This window comes from Apium graveolens, chromosome 10, assembly GCF_009905375.1.
Source record: "Apium graveolens cultivar Ventura chromosome 10, ASM990537v1, whole genome shotgun sequence".
NCBI classification, from domain to species: domain Eukaryota; kingdom Viridiplantae; phylum Streptophyta; class Magnoliopsida; order Apiales; family Apiaceae; genus Apium; species Apium graveolens.
Window position 1 is genome coordinate 145,815,326 of NC_133656.1, and position 19,911 is coordinate 145,835,236.

At 34.5% G+C, this 19,911-nt stretch overlaps 3 protein-coding genes across 4 annotated transcripts; 1 reads left to right on the plus strand and 2 right to left on the minus strand.

The window, feature by feature from the left end:
• Positions 1-3,834: 3,834 nt before the first annotated feature.
• LOC141691103 (uncharacterized) lies at positions 3,835-4,890 on the minus strand. The gene is made up of 2 exons (XM_074495845.1): positions 4,171-4,890; positions 3,835-4,098 (listed from the first exon to the last, which is right to left on the minus strand). The coding sequence occupies exons 1-2, from the start codon at positions 4,888-4,890 to the stop codon at positions 3,952-3,954; spliced, it is 867 nt and encodes a 288-aa protein (XP_074351946.1). The 3' UTR covers positions 3,835-3,951.
• A 13-nt stretch (positions 4,891-4,903) lies between these two features.
• Positions 4,904-6,931, minus strand: LOC141691104 (uncharacterized). The gene is made up of 3 exons (XM_074495846.1): positions 6,795-6,931; positions 5,374-6,652; positions 4,904-5,284 (listed from the first exon to the last, which is right to left on the minus strand). Exons 1-3 carry the CDS (start codon positions 6,929-6,931, stop codon positions 4,904-4,906), a joined length of 1,797 nt encoding a protein of 598 aa, XP_074351947.1.
• Positions 6,932-7,331: 400 nt separating this feature from the next.
• LOC141689231 (putative inactive histone-lysine N-methyltransferase SUVR2) lies at positions 7,332-18,010 on the plus strand. Of its 2 annotated transcripts, none has more exons than XM_074493455.1 (11): positions 7,332-7,517; positions 11,136-11,362; positions 11,502-11,534; positions 11,644-12,298; positions 12,907-14,126; positions 14,430-14,695; positions 15,498-15,564; positions 15,684-15,734; positions 16,362-16,458; positions 17,343-17,429; positions 17,531-18,010. In XM_074493455.1, the coding sequence occupies exons 2-10, from the start codon at positions 11,177-11,179 to the stop codon at positions 17,369-17,371; spliced, it is 2,604 nt and encodes an 867-aa protein (XP_074349556.1). In that variant the 5' UTR covers positions 7,332-7,517; positions 11,136-11,176; the 3' UTR covers positions 17,372-17,429; positions 17,531-18,010. The 2 variants fall into 2 exon arrangements, with proteins under 2 accessions (XP_074349556.1, XP_074349555.1); XM_074493454.1 differs by having other exon boundaries at positions 7,366-7,517; positions 11,647-12,298.
• The last annotated feature ends 1,901 nt before the right edge of the window (positions 18,011-19,911 follow it).

Sequence of the window (19,911 nt, forward strand, 5' to 3'; positions counted from 1 at the left end):
GCCACATAAATCAACTCTCGTCTATCTGCATGTCAATCGATAGACTATCTAGCCTTTACTAATCAGGAACCATGCTCATATCATATATGAGTCCACTCATCACTAGTATCCCATGTAAACATGCTTTACTCTGATACTTTCAGTCTGACTTTTGACGTCTTGAACTATGTGTATCTATCATTGTCAAACGATGCCGGGATCATAAATACTAGCCAAAACCAATTGGAATCCGACGACCCAAAAATTCCACGACGAAAATCGTATACAAAACTCATAAACGAGGCTTATCAACTAATTTAAACAATCAAAACACTGATAACAAAGCCGGAAAATCGAAAGTGACGATATGGTAGGCGGTTTTCCAACGAACATAATTAAAACACTGAATTCAACAAAACCAGCACGCATTCGCTACAAACGGAACGATATATTCATCCACGTCAACGAATTTCATGAAAACAAACGGAATCGAAACCCCTGAATTGAAATTATAATCCGATAAATCGAATTTAAAAACTAATACCTCTTTTGATGATTTTAATAAAAAAAAAGATGATAGAGGGGCTCAAGAGCTTCAAAACGGGTACTCACACTTGGAATTTGGAGTTTAGAATCACCTTCAAGTCCGTTTTTGATTCTCAAGAACATATAAACCCTAACCCGAGTTTCTTGAGAGAAAAATCTGGAAATTTCTTGATTTTAGAAAAAAAAATCTATTTATATTAACATAAAAGTACTCCTAATACTATTTAGGGTCTAATGTATCGTTTATGAAAAATAAATAGCCCAAAATTATTAATTAACGGGGAAAATATTATTATCAAATAAATATAACAAATTATGCCAAATTTTCCCAAAAATTATGAACTTTCAGAAAATGCGAATATACAAAATATTTGAAAGGGCCTTAATTTTATAAAAATACAAATACAAATTTTGTGGGCTTTGATGTCCTAGTAGGGGCCCGGTCCGATAATTTTTCGTAAAACGAAATATTTTCTACATTAATAATATATCCCAAAAATAAATATAATAAGTGCCAGTTCACGCACAATGAGGCCAAACATGCCATATGTAATATAGGCTATCATAAATGAATTCACATAGCATATAATTTTTATATAATTGCACTTTAAAATGTAGCAAAATATCCGAAAAATATTCTGATACTCACGGAACCACATATAACATATATAACTACATATAACATACATCTCGTAATATTTTTGATCATAAATATCTCAAACAGCTAAAACATATATTACTTTATCTCAAAATTCCCAAATCTTACAGTGAGAGGCGAGCACATGCAATTTTCACCACCGTTTCAAAAGCACATCAGCTATTTACCTGTTGGACACCGGCTATAGATATGCCGGAAGTGTTGTTGATGCAAGATATCCAGATCTCTCAATACACCATAAAATTAATTTTCAACACAATCACCACATCGCACAAAGCGAGACACATCGCATAAAGCGTGACAATTAAACACACAAATAATGATTCAAACAAAACGAAACGGAAAAAACCCAAAATTCAAAGATCTCAGAAGACACAAAATTATAATAAGTTGTTAGACCAAAGATTTTGAATCAAAAATTTGAATTTTACTTACTGATCATAATTTTTATATATATATAGGCAAGTGCTCAAATACAAACCAATATTAGAATACAAACTACAAACTAAATAATAGCCACATATTTAATCTCTTTTTCTCTCCTCCATGTGCATGTATATATTTTTCCCTTCGTTTTTAATTTGACTTTCACGTTAGTTGGTTAACTATTTTTTAAAAATAATTTCACCGTATTTTTCTCCATCTCTTACTGATCAATTTGCATAGAATATTTGTTATATTCTGATGACAAATCAGTATTTAACCTTACCGGAATCAGTAAGCTGAAATCAGTACTATTCTATTAACCAGCATACTTTAGTGATTCTCGTAGGCATAATTAGTGATTTATCGTCGAAATATATTAAATATGGTACTCATACCGATTGTTGGACGATGTAGAAAAATACAGTAAAGTTAGATTTTAAAAAAAAGTTCACCAATTGACGGGAAAAATTAAATTAAAAATGGAGGGAATTAGGTGGAGTTGTGTATGGGAGAGTATATTTAAATTGGGTGGGATAGAGTTTGTAGTTTGTATTGGAGTAAGACTCTCTCTCTATATATATATATCGTAAGAAACACGCATCCGCTATCCTTCGGGTACACACTGGGTAAAACCCACGGGCTCACGCAATAACCTCCAAAACACGTGAACCAAGATAAACCGCACTTAAGCGACATGCTCTTCCCGTGAGATTCGAACCTATGACCAAGAGGATAATTATCCTCTCTTTAACCAACTAAACCAACCCTCGTGGGTTGTATAATATATTTTATACAATATTTACCCAATATAATATAATATATGACATACACATTATTATATATGAAATTATTCATATAATAGATATATGTGTATCAATACTATACTATTATAAGCAGAACTCCCTCTATTTGGTAATCGCTTGTTCGGTACAGTTGTTTGGTACGATAAATAACAACCGTCAGATCTAAAATCAGATAGATGAGAACCGTTGAATGCAATAATAAAATATTATTATATTAATATTAAACTGCTCTCATGGATTCAGGATTCGAACCCCGTCAAGATGATTATTTATTTTCAGTCAAGTCTCAAATTATCACGAAACATCATGTATTTGGTAGTCGGTTGTTCGGTACAGTCGTTTGATACGACAAATAACAACCGTCAGATAGATGGGAACCTTTGCATGCAATAATAAAATAATATTATATTAAAATTTAAACTGCTCTCATGGATCCAGAGTTCAAACTCCGTCAACAGTTTATTATATTTAAACTTTTATATTCTTTATTTTAATAATTTCCATAAGTTGAGGGCTAGAGTCTCGTGAACATATTATATTATATTATTTATTTTCAGTCAAATTTCAAATTATCACACAACATTTATTAATATAACTTATTATGATCTTCAATTTATTTTTTAACTATTGAAAATATATATCAAAATATAATAATTTTAAGATATAATTATATTATTAAAAATCATTCAAGTGTTAAAATCAACCCGTATATCGCACGAGTCATATGCTATATATATATACACATATATATGTAAAGAATATCATTTTAGAATATAAATTTGTCAAGCTATATGTAATACATTTTTATATTATTTTAATTTAGCCAAAATTAATTTCTATTTATGTTTTTAACTTTTTAAACAAATGTAACGTCATATCCGAAAATCCGAGAACCTACAAGACATGGGCCGAAAAAATTGAGCTACTGATCCAATTCGAATTCGAGAATAGATAAGTTTGAATTTGGGTTAAATGGCAGTTAGGTCACTCAACTCACTACTAACTTTCAGTTGGGTCATCCAACTCAAAAAGCTTTCAGTCAACTCACAAATCTCTTTAAAATTTGCACGTAGGTCACTTGCCGTTACTGACGTTAAATCTTGGATGGAAAAATGACTCAGCAATCTGACATGGCTGATTTGTGGCATATGGACCTCATCTAACCCTTGTACCCGACCCAAATACTAGATAACCCTGTATATCATCCCTCTTTTATAAACTCTCCCCCTTTTATAGAAAATTAGGGTTCATATAATGGATGCTATCAATGTTATCAACATTTTGTTAGTAAAAGATTCTACTCTACCCATGTTTCATAATATAAATGCACTGTGATGTTCCAGAAATATGCAATATGCATCAAAAGTTTAGATAAAATAAACTGGGAACATAAGATTCTCATTACAAAGAGTTTAGGTAGAACTTAATAAAGCTACATAATAAATTGGGAACATAAAATAATAAAAGAGTCACACTGTCAATGACAAAATGTCTCAGAAGATTCCCATTACAAAATGTCTCAAAAGTAACATAAGATAATCACTTCTTCTTTGGTCTTGGAGGTGCAAAGGACTTGACAGACTTTCTTGGAGTTTTTTTCTTGGCTGATTGTGCAACTGTTGGAGGAGTTGATGCAGGTGGTGTGCATCCAGTACTGATGTGGTTCCCCAGACTTGGAGTTGGCATCTATGAAAAAACATAAAATATAAGTACATTATAACAATATGCAGCAAAAGTTTGGAAACTAAGAATACTTACAAATTTCATTCTTTGGTTAGGCCCAGGTTGTGGTTCTTCCATGTTTTCCATTGTATCATTCATCAGTTCATCCTCACCAGTTAGGATTTCTTCTTGTTGCAAGTGCATCTCTTGAGTTACTTCTTCCATAGCAGACTGCTCCTTTTGTGGTGTCCCCTTATGCTTTTTTGGTCCCTCTGGATACAAGTGTTTATCTGGACATTTATCTCTTTTATGGCCCTCCTTCCTACAGAGACCACAATGCATTTTTCTCCCTGAAAAACTCAGTCTAGCCTTCTTACCACTAGATACAACACCCTCCCAACCCTCTCTTCTTCTCATCTTTTTGGGCCTACCTCTAAGCTGTTTCACAATCAAAGGGGGCATAACTGTGTCACCCTCAACATCTTCCCAGAAATCTTCCCCTCTTATTACATCCAAGCAGTGAGAGTAACACCTTATGTATGTCTCTTTTGAGTAGCATTTGTCGATATAATCAAAAATATCATGTCTAGCTTTCTGAATTGCAACCACACCATGAGCACATGGTATCCCTGTCAAATCCCAGATTCTACAAGAACAACTTCTATCTTTTAAATTCACAGAACATGAAGTACCCTTTCCTTTCACTACATATGTTTCCCTCCCATCCCAAAGCACAGAATAAGCACAAGCATCTTTCACTGCCTCATCTAAAATTTTTTTAGCTTTAGGAACAATTAAGCAATCCCTTCTAGCCATTCTATCTCTATTTTCATGCACTCTTGTTTATCATGTCATGTATTTCAATGAGCATATCAATAAGAGGCATGTACCTTGCTTTGAGAATCCAGGAGTTGAAGCATTCACTGATATTATTCTCTGTAGAATCAGTTTTTGAATGAGTCTTGAAGTAAGCCTTGGACCACACAGCAGGATCCAATTGATTCATCTTCTCAAAGGCACCCTTGGAGACAGAAGCAAGTTCTTTCATGGCAGACTTAAAAGCTTGTGGGTGAGTTGCAGTAGATGCTCTCCAGAAGGCATCAGTAACTGCACCACTTGGATATTTTCCCTTCAAGTTAGCACCTAGATGTCGGGTGCAAAACCTGTGTTCCACCTGAGGTAATAATTCCTTAATAGCCTTGTCCAACCCCTACATCCAGTCATATAACAAGTTAAAAAGTGCATAAATTAAAGTCAGAAATTTAAGTCAGAAATTGAAGATATAGGATGAGCAGTTACCTTCTGTTGGTCAGAAATCAAAGTCTTTCTGTGTCCATCTTCAAGATCTAGGTCTGCTATGAGAAGCTCTAGAAACCACTTCCAGGAGTCATAGTTTTCACTCTCTACCACAGCCATTGCAATAGGCATAATGCAGTTATTGCCATCTCTCCCTACTGCAGAGAGCAACTGTCCACCTGTAACTGTCTTTAGGAAGCAGCCATCTAGTCCTAAAACTGGCCTGCATTCATCTTTCCAAGCTTTCTTCAAGGCAGCATAACATATGTATATTCTTCTAAATCTACTAACATCTCCTTCCTGCAACCTAGTTGTAGAGATCTTCACAGTATTCTGTCTATTACTCCTAAGTATCTCTCCACCAAATTTTCTCAACTTTGCATAATGTTCAGCCATCTTCTCTACTACACCAGACAATGCTGCTTTCCTCACTCTACTACATTTAGCATCACATACATCAACCTTAAGTACCCTCTTGAACTCTTCTTGCATATCACATAATTTCCAGTTAGGATTTTTTCTTATCCTATCCCCAAACACTTCGACAAGGTACTTAGTAGTCACTAGCTTATTTTTATGGTTCCAAACACAATTATGGTCATTTATTATTGATTTTATCTGCCACCTGTCCTTATCTTTATCATATCCCAACCACATTTTAAATGGGCACCCATGTGCACACACAACTTGAACCCTTTTTAAATCATCATGTGCATACTGGTAGGGTCTGCCAGTCTCCATTGAACTTGACCTTACTGCTTCTTTAAAGTCCTTTTTACAACCAAATATCTGACCAACTTTAAATTTTATGTCTTTGGCAGGTGTATGCATATTAAAAACCTCATCTACATATTTCATTTTATCATATCCAGGGGGGGGATTAGCATAACAAAAATCTTCATCACTCTCCTCACTATTAGGATAAAACCCCCTATCTGATTCACTATCTTCATCACTATACTCCCTTTCAATATCAGACTCATCAGTAGGTACAATAACATGGTAGACATACAGGACAATATTATTACCACATTCCTTGCCCAACTCAATTATTATTGGCTTCGATTCAGCATTAAGCAAATAAATCTTAAGTTCAGGAGTTCTAAAGTACAGGGAATCATACTCACCAACAGGACCACTAAATAATTTCTTCAAATCATCAATACTAAGCTTCTCCAAATCAATACGCTTATAAAGTTTTCTCACATTACTTGTGTACGATTGAAAAGGAACATGAACAAAATGACCTCCATAGTATAATATAACATTATACAAATTATCCCTGTTAAATGTAAGTAAATAATTAAAGAACCCTAATTTACACAGGTACAGAGCATTCTAATAAAATAGAAAAAAACAAGACGGGTTCAACCCTAATTGAAGCATCCTAATAATTAAAAAACACAAGACGGGTAATTACTTACGTTGTTTCTTCTCCGGTGGTCGCATTTTCATCCACTTCATCCTCTATGCCAGCGTCATCATCTTCAATCACAATTTCTTCTTCATCATTTGGTTCTTGAATTGTACGAACTTCAACTCCTGATCGAGTTCGAACCATCTCCGAAATTAGGTTTACAGATGAAGTGATTTTGGGGGATTTTGTTATCTGGTGGAGTGATTTTGTTACCGGGTTATAAGAGGGAAGAGGATGGGTTATAATATAAACGGGTTTTTAGATGGGCTGGGTTATTTAACTACGTGGCATCTGATCTGGCACTCATCTGGCACTCATCTGGCAGCAATAGACGGACTTCCGTCTATTGTCAACGCGACTTAACGGTCATGAAATTTTAAACGAGTACAATGACTTAAATGAATATTTTTAATTCACATATGACCTCAATGAGAACTTTTTGAGTTGGATGACCCAACTGAAAGTTAGTAGCGAGTTGAGTGACCTAAATGCCATTTAACCCGTTTGAATTTAGAAAGACCCGATCTTGCTAACAGTTGACGCCTTGACGGGCCTAATCTCCATCCACTTGTACAATACAACATACATACATATACATGGCACACACACCACTCCCAGGAATCTTTATCACACGCGTCCACTCACTCACCCACTTCACTTTCCACATTTAAGCCCCCCCCCCCTGCCCTTCTCACCCCTCTCCTCCGCTTTCAAATTCGTGTGTTTTTCTGTAAGTTCTTGCCTCTAAACCCCCATCTGTATCTATTATTTTTCTTGAATTAATCTATTATATGTAATTTGTTCTTGCATTTCTGTGCTTGGTTTTGTATGGTATTGGGTTTATTTACAGTTGTTTTGGGTAAAAATTCAATATTTTTATGTGGGTGTTTGTGTTTTTTTGTTGGGGTTTTGTGGGTTGAAAGTGGGGTTTATTTACATTTTTGGAGACCCTTTTGGTTCTTTTGGTGTTTGCGTTTTTCTTTTTGGGAAATGGGTTTTTGATTTCTTGGTTCTTTGTGGTGATTTTGTTATCAGATCTTTAAATGGTCTTGATATTTTTGAAAATGAAGGTCGGCTAAGTTGTTATTTTAGGTGTTATGTTGGTAGCTTGTTGTGATTTTGTTGATTAGATCTTTTACTGTGTTGGAAAAAGAAGGCAGGTTATGTTACTGTGTCTATTTGTTGTTTGTTATATTCACTTAGGATATGTTTTCGATGAAAGAAAAGCACATTGATGTGTTTCTATCGAACCAGACTAAACATATCCAAAATGGCTGACTCATAAGTAGGGTTCGGCTTGTTAGTAGGGTTGGGGAGGGGAGATGTACTTAAAGCTTTCGATTCACGTAAAATCCCTAAATTTTGATAAAATGTATATTGGTGTCTTTTCGGTCAGCAAGATAAAGGATTTTCTGATATTTTCTAATGTTTTGAGTTGGGTAGAAATTGTTACAGTATAATCATTTAAGAGAAGATTAAGAAAAGAAGTTTTGGACAGTGTTTGAGGTCCGAAATGAGTTCCTATCTTTAAGTTCAAACATGTTGGAGATCACATCTGCTGATTTTATCAATTTCAGTTTCGCAGTGAAACTTTTACTATAGATGCTCATCATAATTGAAAATCTAAACTTCACGATTCAGTATATACTTGTGGACTCCAAGTAAGCATGAGTCCACATTTGTAATTAATCTCTAGTTATTACCTATGTTACTCTGACGACGGAGTGTCGGACACGACGGACATGGAAAGTCTAAAAATTGGGGACAAAGGGACCTTGTACTATTTTTGGACACCGACACGGGTACCAGGACACCGCGTAAGATATTAATAAACAAGTATGGTAATTGGTAGTTAGACATCTTTATTCAAAGTAACAATGCAACTCAGATTAAACTTGATTTTCTAAAGGACTCTGCAAATTAGGCGACTTCCCTACTAATTCTTGCTTCTTTATTTCCTCCTAAATATTTATTTGTATTGTAAATTTGACTCATATTTTATATTTTATATTGGTCAGAGTGTCCGTATTTTAGTCAAAGGATCTGACACAAATAAGCGTCCTGTTCGAGTGTCCGACACGGGTACGGCACCCTAAATAGAAGAGTAGGAATAACATAGGTTATTACTCTGTGGCTCACTAGATACTTGGGAATGAGTAGAGAAGAATGTACTTCTAATCACTTTTTTTTTTGGTTCAACCAAGACCAGAAAATGATAAAAGAAAGCAATGCCCTATATCAGTGTCTGGCATTGTTATGTGCTATGAATTTGTTACAAAATTCTATCTCTGACAAATGATTAATATAAATTCTTAACTTGTTTGGCACTCATTATCCAATCTCTGATATGTTAATAATACAGTCAATTAAAAAATTTGGGGAACAATTCAGTAAAGAACAACAGATGTAGTGCATTCTATGTAAGATACATACTCGGCTAGTCGTTTCTAAAAAACTTAATTTTTTTGTTCATTTGTCATCAAATAAAGTACAATCCATGTGGTGCTTGCTTCTTTTTGTAATTGAAACTTGGTGAGGCATCGTAGTTCAATCATGCTTTCTCTCCTCATTGAATATGGTTATGCTCCAGCTAGATTTTGTTTCGCTTAATATTCTTTATTAAATTCTAAAAAAGATGTAGTGATTTATTTTTACGATTCATTTAGGGGAGATAACTCCATAAACCCCTGCCTATTTTTTGTGCTTTCATTGCATATGTAGCTCATAAGATGTCTGTTAATTTTGAGAGAAAGGAAGGGTTTAAAAAAAAATCCAATTATTGCTTCTTATACCTTCCCTTGTCTAAGTACCAGTCATTTGGTCACTATTGGTATGTTCGGGCCTTACAAATTTATATAATAATGTTTTAAAACCGATAGTGTCTCCATATTATGCATAATAATGGGTTGTAGAGTTCTTTATCTGTTGAATCTAATATATTTGATGAACTTTTATTTATTTATTCTATTCATTGAACTGTATTCTTTCAAATTAAAGTCTGAGAAAACCTAAGCAGTCATCTCTTTTTTTCACTCTTTGCATCTATACAGTAAGTGTGACTCTATATCTAAAAATAAAAATAGATTTTAGTTCTTCAGTACTTGTTAGTAAAATTAGCATAAAAATTATTTTGAGGGCTAGACATAAAGTTGTGATAGATTATCATAAATTTAATTAAGTGAGATTAAAGAATGGCTGGTTATGAGGTCGTGTGGCAAGGTTTACGGGCTTCTGCTGTAGATAATTTGACGAGTAGCAGTATCAGTATGATATTTTTTGTGTAATAAACTTCAAAAGTTTCTGGATAGAAACAAATGATTAATAAGAACAAGCAATATGTTAGAAGATGAAAATTATTTATTCATGTATATAAAATTTGAGCTGTTTTGGATTATAGTGTCATATCGTCGTCATCAGCCCAGTCAACGGCTGACACGTGGCCGAATTAGTTATTTCTCTACTCCCCTTGCTTTTGATATCCTTTTTCCTTTATTTTTCTTGGGCTTTTTGAGTTTCCAGCGTCAGGAGAGCCTTTTGCCTCTTACTGGGCTTCAGTTGTTAAACTATGGCCCGACAATATCATATATAACCGAAGGATACATATTATAATCAGCTTTTTAGATTAGCATAATTTCAGTCTTCATTTTATTATCTCGTAACTAGTAAGTTTATTTCTCTCTCTATTTCAGTTTCTCTCACACACTTATAGGTGCACACGAACAGCATTGGTGACGTTGATTAATCAATAGCTTTTGGTTATCCATTCAGAGGAGGAATCTTAATATCTGGTTTTTTGTTTGTAATTTAATTTGCTTAATTTTTGGTTTTAACATGAATGAATATAACTTTCATGATACAGTTGTCAAAATTTTAAATCTACTAGTATATTGATTTTCCTTCGCGACTCAGTTGTCATTGTTGTAGATCTACTAGTGTGTATGATTTTGCCATGTTAATATCTGAGATCTACTAGTATATTAGATTTTCCTTCGCGATCCTGCTGTCAATATCGTAGATCTACTAGTATATATGATTTTTTCCGCTTCACCTGCTTTTGCTCCGATCGCAAAGGAATTTGACTCGGATCCCAAATTGTAATATGCTTTGAGTTATTTTAGTTCGCGAGATGTATTATGTAAAGAAATCTTATATCCGGATCCTATGTAGGTCCCAACCTGGTTGAGCTCTAATATGCAACAGTTCTTTATTGGCTTCGTCGCTTAAATTTAATTTGTGGATTCTCTACAATGTGTTCGAATTTAATCATTTTTTTTGTCAATTTTAAGATTTTTTCATGTTGTATTTTTATTACATTAATTTCCTTTCTAACAAATTTAGTATTTTCTAGGGGTATTTAGAAGTCTGAGCTTGTTTTGTGTACTACTGGCAATGGCACCTCCTAGTGCACGAGTTTTAAAAGCCTTCCGCGCCATGAAAGATCTTGGAATTGCTGAAGAGGTAACAAAGCCAGTCCTCAAAAATCTCCTGAAAGTGTATGATAAAAATTGGGTACTCATAGAAGAAGAAAACTATAGAGCCCTTGTAGATGCAATATTTGAGACTCAAGACTCGGAGGTACACTACTCTCCGCTTTTTCTCACACACACGCGCGATACATTTATAAGTTTTAGTATGTATATTTTTTTTTCATTAGACGGTTAGAGAAATTATTTTTAACATGTGTATTTTTCTGTTACTTTCAATCACTTTTTAGGAAGCTGAAAAGAAGAAAGCCGGTGATCATAGTGTAAGTATTTGATTATTATGCGTGTACTGTATACGATTAAATATACTTGCAGCTGCCAGCTGCTACATGCTTGCCAATAATCCATGGATTTTTTGTTAATATTATTTAGCAGGGGGAGATCTTGGAGGAAGAAAATCAGGAACAAGATGAGTCGATACGCCCCCTCAAAAGGCTCCGATTAAAACACCAAGATCATCAAGCTTCACCTTCTACGATAAATCCTAGCCCCAATTTAGGTGCAACTGGTCTTAAAAAGCCAAAAGTTGAGGCAGATGAAGTAGGTAAAGGTCAAGCAGATCCTCAGAGTCAGATGCAGCTAGCAACAGGACCCCAAAAGAGTAATTGTGAAACTGTGAAGACTGGAACCCAGTCTGTACCCGAACAACGGATCACTAGAAGTAGATCCAAGCAACCTGTTACATCTCAGTCTTTGACAGTGCAAGGAAAATCTGTTCCCCTTCAGACTGCACCTGCCGATGAGTCTTCTCCAGATGTGACGAAGGAAACCCAATTGACTTCAATCTCTTCTCCTATGCGTGCGAGAGCTAGAGGAAAGACACCTCAAAGTGCTCAAAAAGAAAATATATCTATATCTGGAAGGCCTTCTGATGGTGCACAGATGAAGGGGCCATTGGTTGATGTGGGTAGTGTTCTTCCGCCAAAACAGAAGATCTCTAGTAATACTGCCTTTATCAAGCCCAAAGACGAGCCATTTACTGATGACCTTCCTCAGTGTGAAGTTCCAATCACAGTTATTCTTCCTGGTAAATATTGTCTCTTCAATTTTTTTTTAGTTTGCTTATTTTTAACCGCACTTGCATGTATTTTGAATATTAATTTATGGCATGTTTTTTTACTTGGTATGTTTTTTACTGCAAGATTTAATGAATTATTAGATGACATGAAGTTGAACTTCAGTTAAATAACCGCATCAGCTCATAGATGTATTCATATTGCTATATTTTGTCAAGGTCAAGCTTCTGATGAGCAACAGTTTCCTGTAAGTCCATTAATTGGATCATTTATGGAAAAAATGAACCTTTAGTTGATTAAATACTTGAGTAATTGGTTGTATTGCTGTATTGATGTGTGATTCACCAATCACGATTATTTGTTCGAGGCAATTGTATCTTTTCTTCTACACCTAATACTCTATGTACAGGAGTCTGATCTATTCCATTTAAATGTTACAACGTGACTGGTGATTTCCAGTTCTCATTGGTTAATTGCACAAAAGATGCTGGTAGCGAAACTAAGGTCGATGCTGGATTGGCATGGCCTCTTGTCTATTACCGTGATTATAAATCAATGTTCAGTCTGAAATTTTATACATTTTTTTTTGGTGAGGCTATATATCATCTAAATTTTGCAGATTCTCTACCACAAGGAAATTCTTCAAGAGGGAAAACTTGTACAAGAGAGGCAGATGATGAACAACCCATAGTTTCTCATTTTGCAGATCAAAATGCTCATGACGATGGTATTGTCGTCTGTCCTACTGAAAATAGAATAACTTGTAAACATGCGGAAGTCCCAGATAAATCTAGTGAAGGCGTAGAGATTGCTTCAACAGCCTTGGGAGAGGTTAAAATTTCTGTGAGCTGTAACTCTGCAATTGGGAGACCTGACTTTCAAATGCCCAGTCTAGATAAAGTCTTACAAACAGTTGAAGCTCAATGTCTCAGGTCTTATAAGTCCTTAGATCCAAGTTTCTCGTTGAGGAAACTGATGAAAGATATGTGTGAATGTTTCTTGGCACTTGGAACTTCGAGTAATGGATCACAAAAAAATGTTGATGTCACCCCTGACATTGGTTTGTTAGGAAGTAGTACTGCCTTGGACTCTGTGCTTTCTTCAGACGGACAGGTAGTCCCTTTGAATGAACCAATAAATATACCCTGTGATGCTGAGATGGCAATCTCTGAAGTACCTAGCCTCCCTCCACCTTGCAGTGGTGTAGCTGACATTGTACAAGTTGATGATGTTAACAAGGACCAACATGTAGTTAGTAAGGGGAGCGAAATTGACAATCTTAATCATAGTAATTCTCAAAGTATTGTAGTTTTTAAGAATCAGCCGTCAACTGATGAAACTAAATTTGTTGATGATGTATATGACATAGCCAAAGGGCATGAAAGAGTCATAATTCCATATGCAAATGAAGTCAACAGCGAGTGTCCACCATCATTTCGCTACATACCTCGGAATGTGGTATTCCAAAATGCATATGTGAACTTTTCTCTTGCACGAATTGGTGAAAGTGGTTGTTCAGCTTGTTCAGATAATTGTCTGCTATCATTGACACCTTGCGCATGTTCACATGAAACTGGTGGTGATTATGCCTACACTTTGGAAGGCCTTGTCAAAGAGGAACTTTTAGAAGAATGTATTTCTATGAATCGTGATCCCAAGAAGCATTGCCTGTATTATTGCAAGGAATGCCCTCTGGAAAGATCCAAAAATGATGGAATTTTGGATGCGTGCAAGGGTCATTTAGTGAGGAAATTTATCAAAGAATGTTGGTGGAAATGTGGCTGCAGTAAACAGTGTGGAAATCGAGTCGTACAGCGAGGAATAAGCCGCAAGTTGCAGGTCATTACATGACCAGAATAATGCATTTTTTTTGTTCAATAATGAACTTTAATGGAAAATTATCCTATATTTTTTCTCCATTTTAATTTAAGGGGAAAATGCCCCTAAGTATGTATTTAGGGGAGTTATATGAGCACTTAATACAATTACTGGCATAATCGTAATAATATTTACATGTCCTGTTTTTGCAAAAATATTATTACAAGAAACTCTTTGTATCTCACCTAAGTTTGTTGAGTACGTACTTGGGGTCCTTAAACCCTTAATTTAATTTCATTATTTATGCTCTGTCATATGTATCAGGTTTTCATGACACCTGGAGGAAAAGGGTGGGGCCTTCGCACCCTAGAGGACCTGCCAAAAGGGGCTTTTGTTTGTGAGTATGTTGGAGAAGTTTTGACCAACGCTGAACTGTATGACCGAGTCTCATCAGAGAGTCCCAACAAGGCCCATTCATATCCTGTACTTCTCGATGCTGATTGGGGATCTGAAAGGGTCTTAAAGGATGAAGAAGCACTTTGTCTGGATGCAACACATTATGGAAATGTAGCAAGGTTCATCAATCACAGGTAAGTCTTAAATTAGACGTGTATATTTCAGTTGGACTTTATTTGTTAGGTAACATATTCATGATTGTTTTTTTTTCTGGCTAAAATTTGCTGCACATTTTTCCATTTACCATGACTATGTTAGTTGTGATTGGGGTTTAACAAGAAAATGCTCCTATTTCTGGGTGTGTAAATAAATCTTCATAGTTCCTTTGAAATTGAGAATAAATTCTTAGAGATCTAGTTCGTTGATAATTTGGCATTCAACTTCCGAAATATGATCGAAACCATAATTTACGCCAAATTTACCTTACAGAATCTTAATCAGAAATCATCTCGACTTACTGTAGATTGTATTTCCTTGAATGCTCCCATGAACAAGAGCAGCCTCTAGAGTTCGGTAAACCCAAAGCATATAATAGTCTTCAGATATTCATTTGTTATGTTTTCTAGGATGTTTTGTTTTTTTTTATTATTTGTCTACGTATTTCTTCCATTGCCTGCTTCCTTGACCATTTTGAGTACTTGATTCATCAAATGAATAAGACCTGTTATGGTGTCAACTGAATACTGCCAAGTTGGGTAAGTCTATCCAACACAGTAACAAGTCAGTAGTTGATGCTGCATGCATTAGTTAATCATCCCATCATTTAGGAAGAGAAACAAGAACTAGCAAACATTGAAAGGGGGAGGTAACTAAAAGAAAAGGCTTATGTACACATTAACCTCATGCTAGCCAGCAGTTGCTTTTGCCCTGCAAGGGCAAAACATCTTAGGTCACGTTTCCGTCCCTCTTTGCTTATTCTGATTTATATATTCTCAGGTGTTTCGATTCAACAATGGTTGAGATCCCTGTCGAAGTTGAGACCCCTGATCACCACTACTACCACGTGAGGAATTTTTTGGTGTATCTATATTGTTATGTCTACCTATTTCTTAACAACCTAATTTTTATATCTATGACTATGCGTTAAGAAGATAATGGCTTTGAGTTTTTTTTCCTCTGCAGCTAGCCTTCTTCACAAGTAGAGAGGTGAAAGCATTGGAAGAGCTAACTTGGGTAAGTAACCAAGTAATATAATTTTACTGGATCATTGTCCTTATTGTACTCTATGTTGTACTGTTATGTGCGGTATTGCCCTTGTATTCGGGCAAGGTTATTCATACCAGTGTATCGAAAATCACAAAACATAATTACCAATATGGAGAGGTGCCTATCAACATCAGTGGTCTGTAACCTATAAGCACTTTTCTTGTGCCTCAATGTTGGTTTGGTCTTTTGGACACATTATTTTGAATTTAACTGTAAGTAACAAGGTTCTCATATTCTTGAATTGTAAAGGGTTAGGGTAAGTAAAGCGTATTTGTCTTGATGCATTTACAAGCTATCCTGTAAATTTAGTTAATTAATCATTTCTACATGAACTTCGTTTTCTAGTTATCTAGAAGGTCTGGATGACTATTGAACTGACTTCCTGCAGCCAAACTACCTATAATTGTGATTTTTAAAGATCTGTATGAACCTTTTTGTACAAATGTAAATGAACAAAAAGTATATATCAGCAATGATAAGCTATCTTCTATACTGAAAGCACAAGTTATAAGATTGTTCGTGTTGTAGATTGTTCATCCATATTTCTCCTTGATTTCTTTGTTTGTGAAGCCTCTTTTTATGTTATGCTTACAGGATTATGGCATTGATTTTGATGATCATGAACATCCTGTTAAGGCATTCCGGTGCCGTTGTGGTAGCAAGTTCTGTCGCAACATTAAACGCTCTAGTAGTAAGTACTTACCGTAAGACATAAACTGCTAACATGTCTAAATTTTTTGATATTTTGCATATTGTAATTTACAGTGCTAGAAAGAACACATGATTCCACAGGGTTAGAAATATTTTCCAAAGTCCATGAACATATATGGAATGTAACCACTATTACCTCTGTCGGTTAATTTGTGCTTTTCCTCAAGCATGCATTTCAAGTTAAATGGTAATCACACCTGAAAAAGTTTCAAGAATCTAGTATGCATCACAAGGATCATGAAATGTATTTAGATAAATGGGCTAATAGAGCAGCACCTTTGTCACTTGACTGGGGAACTAGATATTCTGAAGAGTTCATGTCCTGAAATATCTTTCTGGTAAATTTGTTTTACATTTCAATATTAATCTGTTTTATACATATGTTAATGAAGTCGGATAGTTGCAGCATAACTGGCTTCTGTGCCTATGAATGCACACTTCATTCTTACACGTCATGGTTTAGCTCGTCTTGTTTAATTACCTATAAGGTATAAGCTTACTGCTTACAAGAATATTCCCCCCACTCTTTTATTAAATATGAACATCCTGACTATTTCACTTCTCATTCCTCGCGAGCCACTGAATCCTCAATTGCAAAATATTTTTGTTAGATTTCCTAGGTAAAGGGATGGCATTTCTAGAATTTACTAGCTAACTCGAGTGACAGGACTGGTCATTCTAAAAGAAACCATCTTGAGCGAAATGAAAACGATAAAAGTGGGCTTAATAATAAAAGGGAAGCATGGGTCTTAGTTCTAAGCCAACTCCATTTTACATTGAACTAATAAATGTACAATGAAGGTTAATTTAGCATTATGCCTAGTATTTAGTTGGTTATCTTAAACCTGTTTTTTGTTCTGGCAGGATCCAGATCTTCAGGCGCTAGAAAATGAACTGGTTGAACTATATGGTGTGGTGTTGTAAGAAATTTTCAAGCAGGAACAAGTAAAGGTAACACAACTTACCATGGCTTAGAATAACGTACCAAGGGATAACCCTGCATTTATTTGGTGATAACCTGTAGATTGAATGTATCATTTTCTTCTTTACAGATTTTCCTAATGTGTTTGCCTGGTACGGATGAATCACCCCCCACTCTTTTTCCAATGTGTATGCCCGTCTAGTTACCGGCGGGTGACTTCTCCCTTCTGCAGTTTGGTGCTCATGTGACTAATCATGCATCCTTCTAATACATTGTTAAGTTTGTCAAACCATCTTTTGGAAATTGTGGCTGTAAGCCTGTAACTGACTTTATGTTTATTGATATTTGGAGAAATGCTTTTGCAAACTTTAGAGACCTTGCAGATGCAGGGTTTCCATGTACATGCTTGATCTAGAAGAGTAATGTTATATATGGTGCAAACTGCAAAAGGCAATGGTACAAGTTTTTTGAATCCCATCAAATACCAGTGGGCTAGAGTGACAGTGTGGTTATTTTAAAATTTACCTCAAAATCCAATCCAGTATTGAGGTGGCGGGTTATTATTGATATTTATTGATAAAAAAAAATAATTTGTAAGTTTACAATGTTTTACCTGTTTCTACTTTCTTTTTTTGGCAAATAAAACTACTGTATTGAACTACTATAATAGTGAACTCCCTCCCACCGGCTCTCTCCCCCTCCCAAGAAGTCCTAATATATTTCTTCGTATGGGGTTGTCTCTCGGTCATTTGGTCGATGATAAGCTCCCTTCCCTTGTTCTTGATTTCTTTTGGTCTTATTTTTTTTTTGCATTAAATGACGTTCTTTATCGAGAATGTTAGTATTTGGTGGGTTATTTTCAGTATTCTAAAATTTAGGCTGATAAGTGGGATGAGTACTACAATAGTGTGTTTGTCGACCTAACTTATAGTTAAAATTTTTAACTTATAAACTGATAAGTTAAATGTTGGTAATGATATATTTTTTCTCTAACTTATTTTGATTTTTTGCCTTTTTATTAACTGTAGTTTCAAAAAATATATTTTTAAATATTAATCTAATCTAAAATTCACGAATTAAGATAATTATATTTAAAAATATTTGTTTTGATTTATTTTAATAAAAAAAATTATAACTTATAAATAAAATTATCTAAACATTTATATAACTTATAAAAATTCATTTACTTAATTTATTTATTTTAAGTCACAAGTTATTTATTTTGAAATTTCTCAAACACTAGGCTTTGAGCTATGTCTTATCTCTGAGCTAATTTTTCATCACTAGGATAATACTGGGTTTTGAGCATAACTCAGGTCAAACTCGGCATCAAATTATACAATAAAAAGCCGAAAAGAAAGGAAAAAAGTAAAAAAAAAAAAAAGCAGAACCAACACATTAAGTCATTAACCCAGTTTATTGTATAGCCTTCCAAATTTACCCAGTTTATTGTATAGCCTTCCAAAATTCACTAATTTATATACTCCCGTAGATTATATATATATAGGATTTTGTAAAAAATCATCGATTTTCACTATTATGAGTGTAAAACTCATGTTATTCTCTGATGTCAACAATCAGCTATAAACAGATTAATGAATTTATTTTTTTGTTATTCATATATATATGTAGAGAGTCCGAATTAAGTGGCAGCTTTGTAATTAAATAAGACTTGGAGCCTAATTTCAAAAAAGTAAAAACTAACCAACCCACTATTTTTAATAACGGTCCGTATAGACACATTAAACAAACTACACACAGAAAAGTTGAGATCTAGAACAAGGAGATGAATAATAGATGAAAACGCATGAATTAGAAAGAAATCATTCAAATCGAGCCTCATAATCGACGATTTCATCTAAAAGAGCTCCGTAAGTAGATCTATTTTATCTTTAATTCGAATATTATCAGGAATTTGAGAATATATAGATCAATTTCAGATGTATAATTCATTTTTCAGGTAGATTTGAAGGATAAATTCAACTTCAATGAAGTTTAATCGTATAGGTAAGGTTTTTTTTTAAATTCTACAATATATTTAAAGTTTCTAAAGTAGAATATAATTTTTTGTACTTGTTGACTAAAGTTCAAGCTTTTGGATAGATTATACAGAAGAAATATTTATAAAACTGACTTAGATTAAAATGCATGTCGATTTCTGTTATAGGTTTTTTGATTTTTATTCCACCGTAGAAGCAAAATCAGTGTGGTTAAATCACTTGTTTGTAGAGTAGATTCTGTACGTTAGTTTCAGATTCTACTGAAAATATTGATTCCACTGTAGAAGCAAAATTTGTGTGTTAGAATCACTTGTTTGTAGAGTAGATTATGTATGTTAGTTTTAGATTCTACTGAAGATATTGATTCCATGGTAGAAGCAAAGTCTGTGCATTTAAAACACTTGTTTGTAGAGTAGATTCTGTATTTCTGTATGTTTATTTTCGATTCTACTGAAGATATAATTCTACAGTAGAATACATCTATTCTATAAAGGATCAAAAAATACTTATA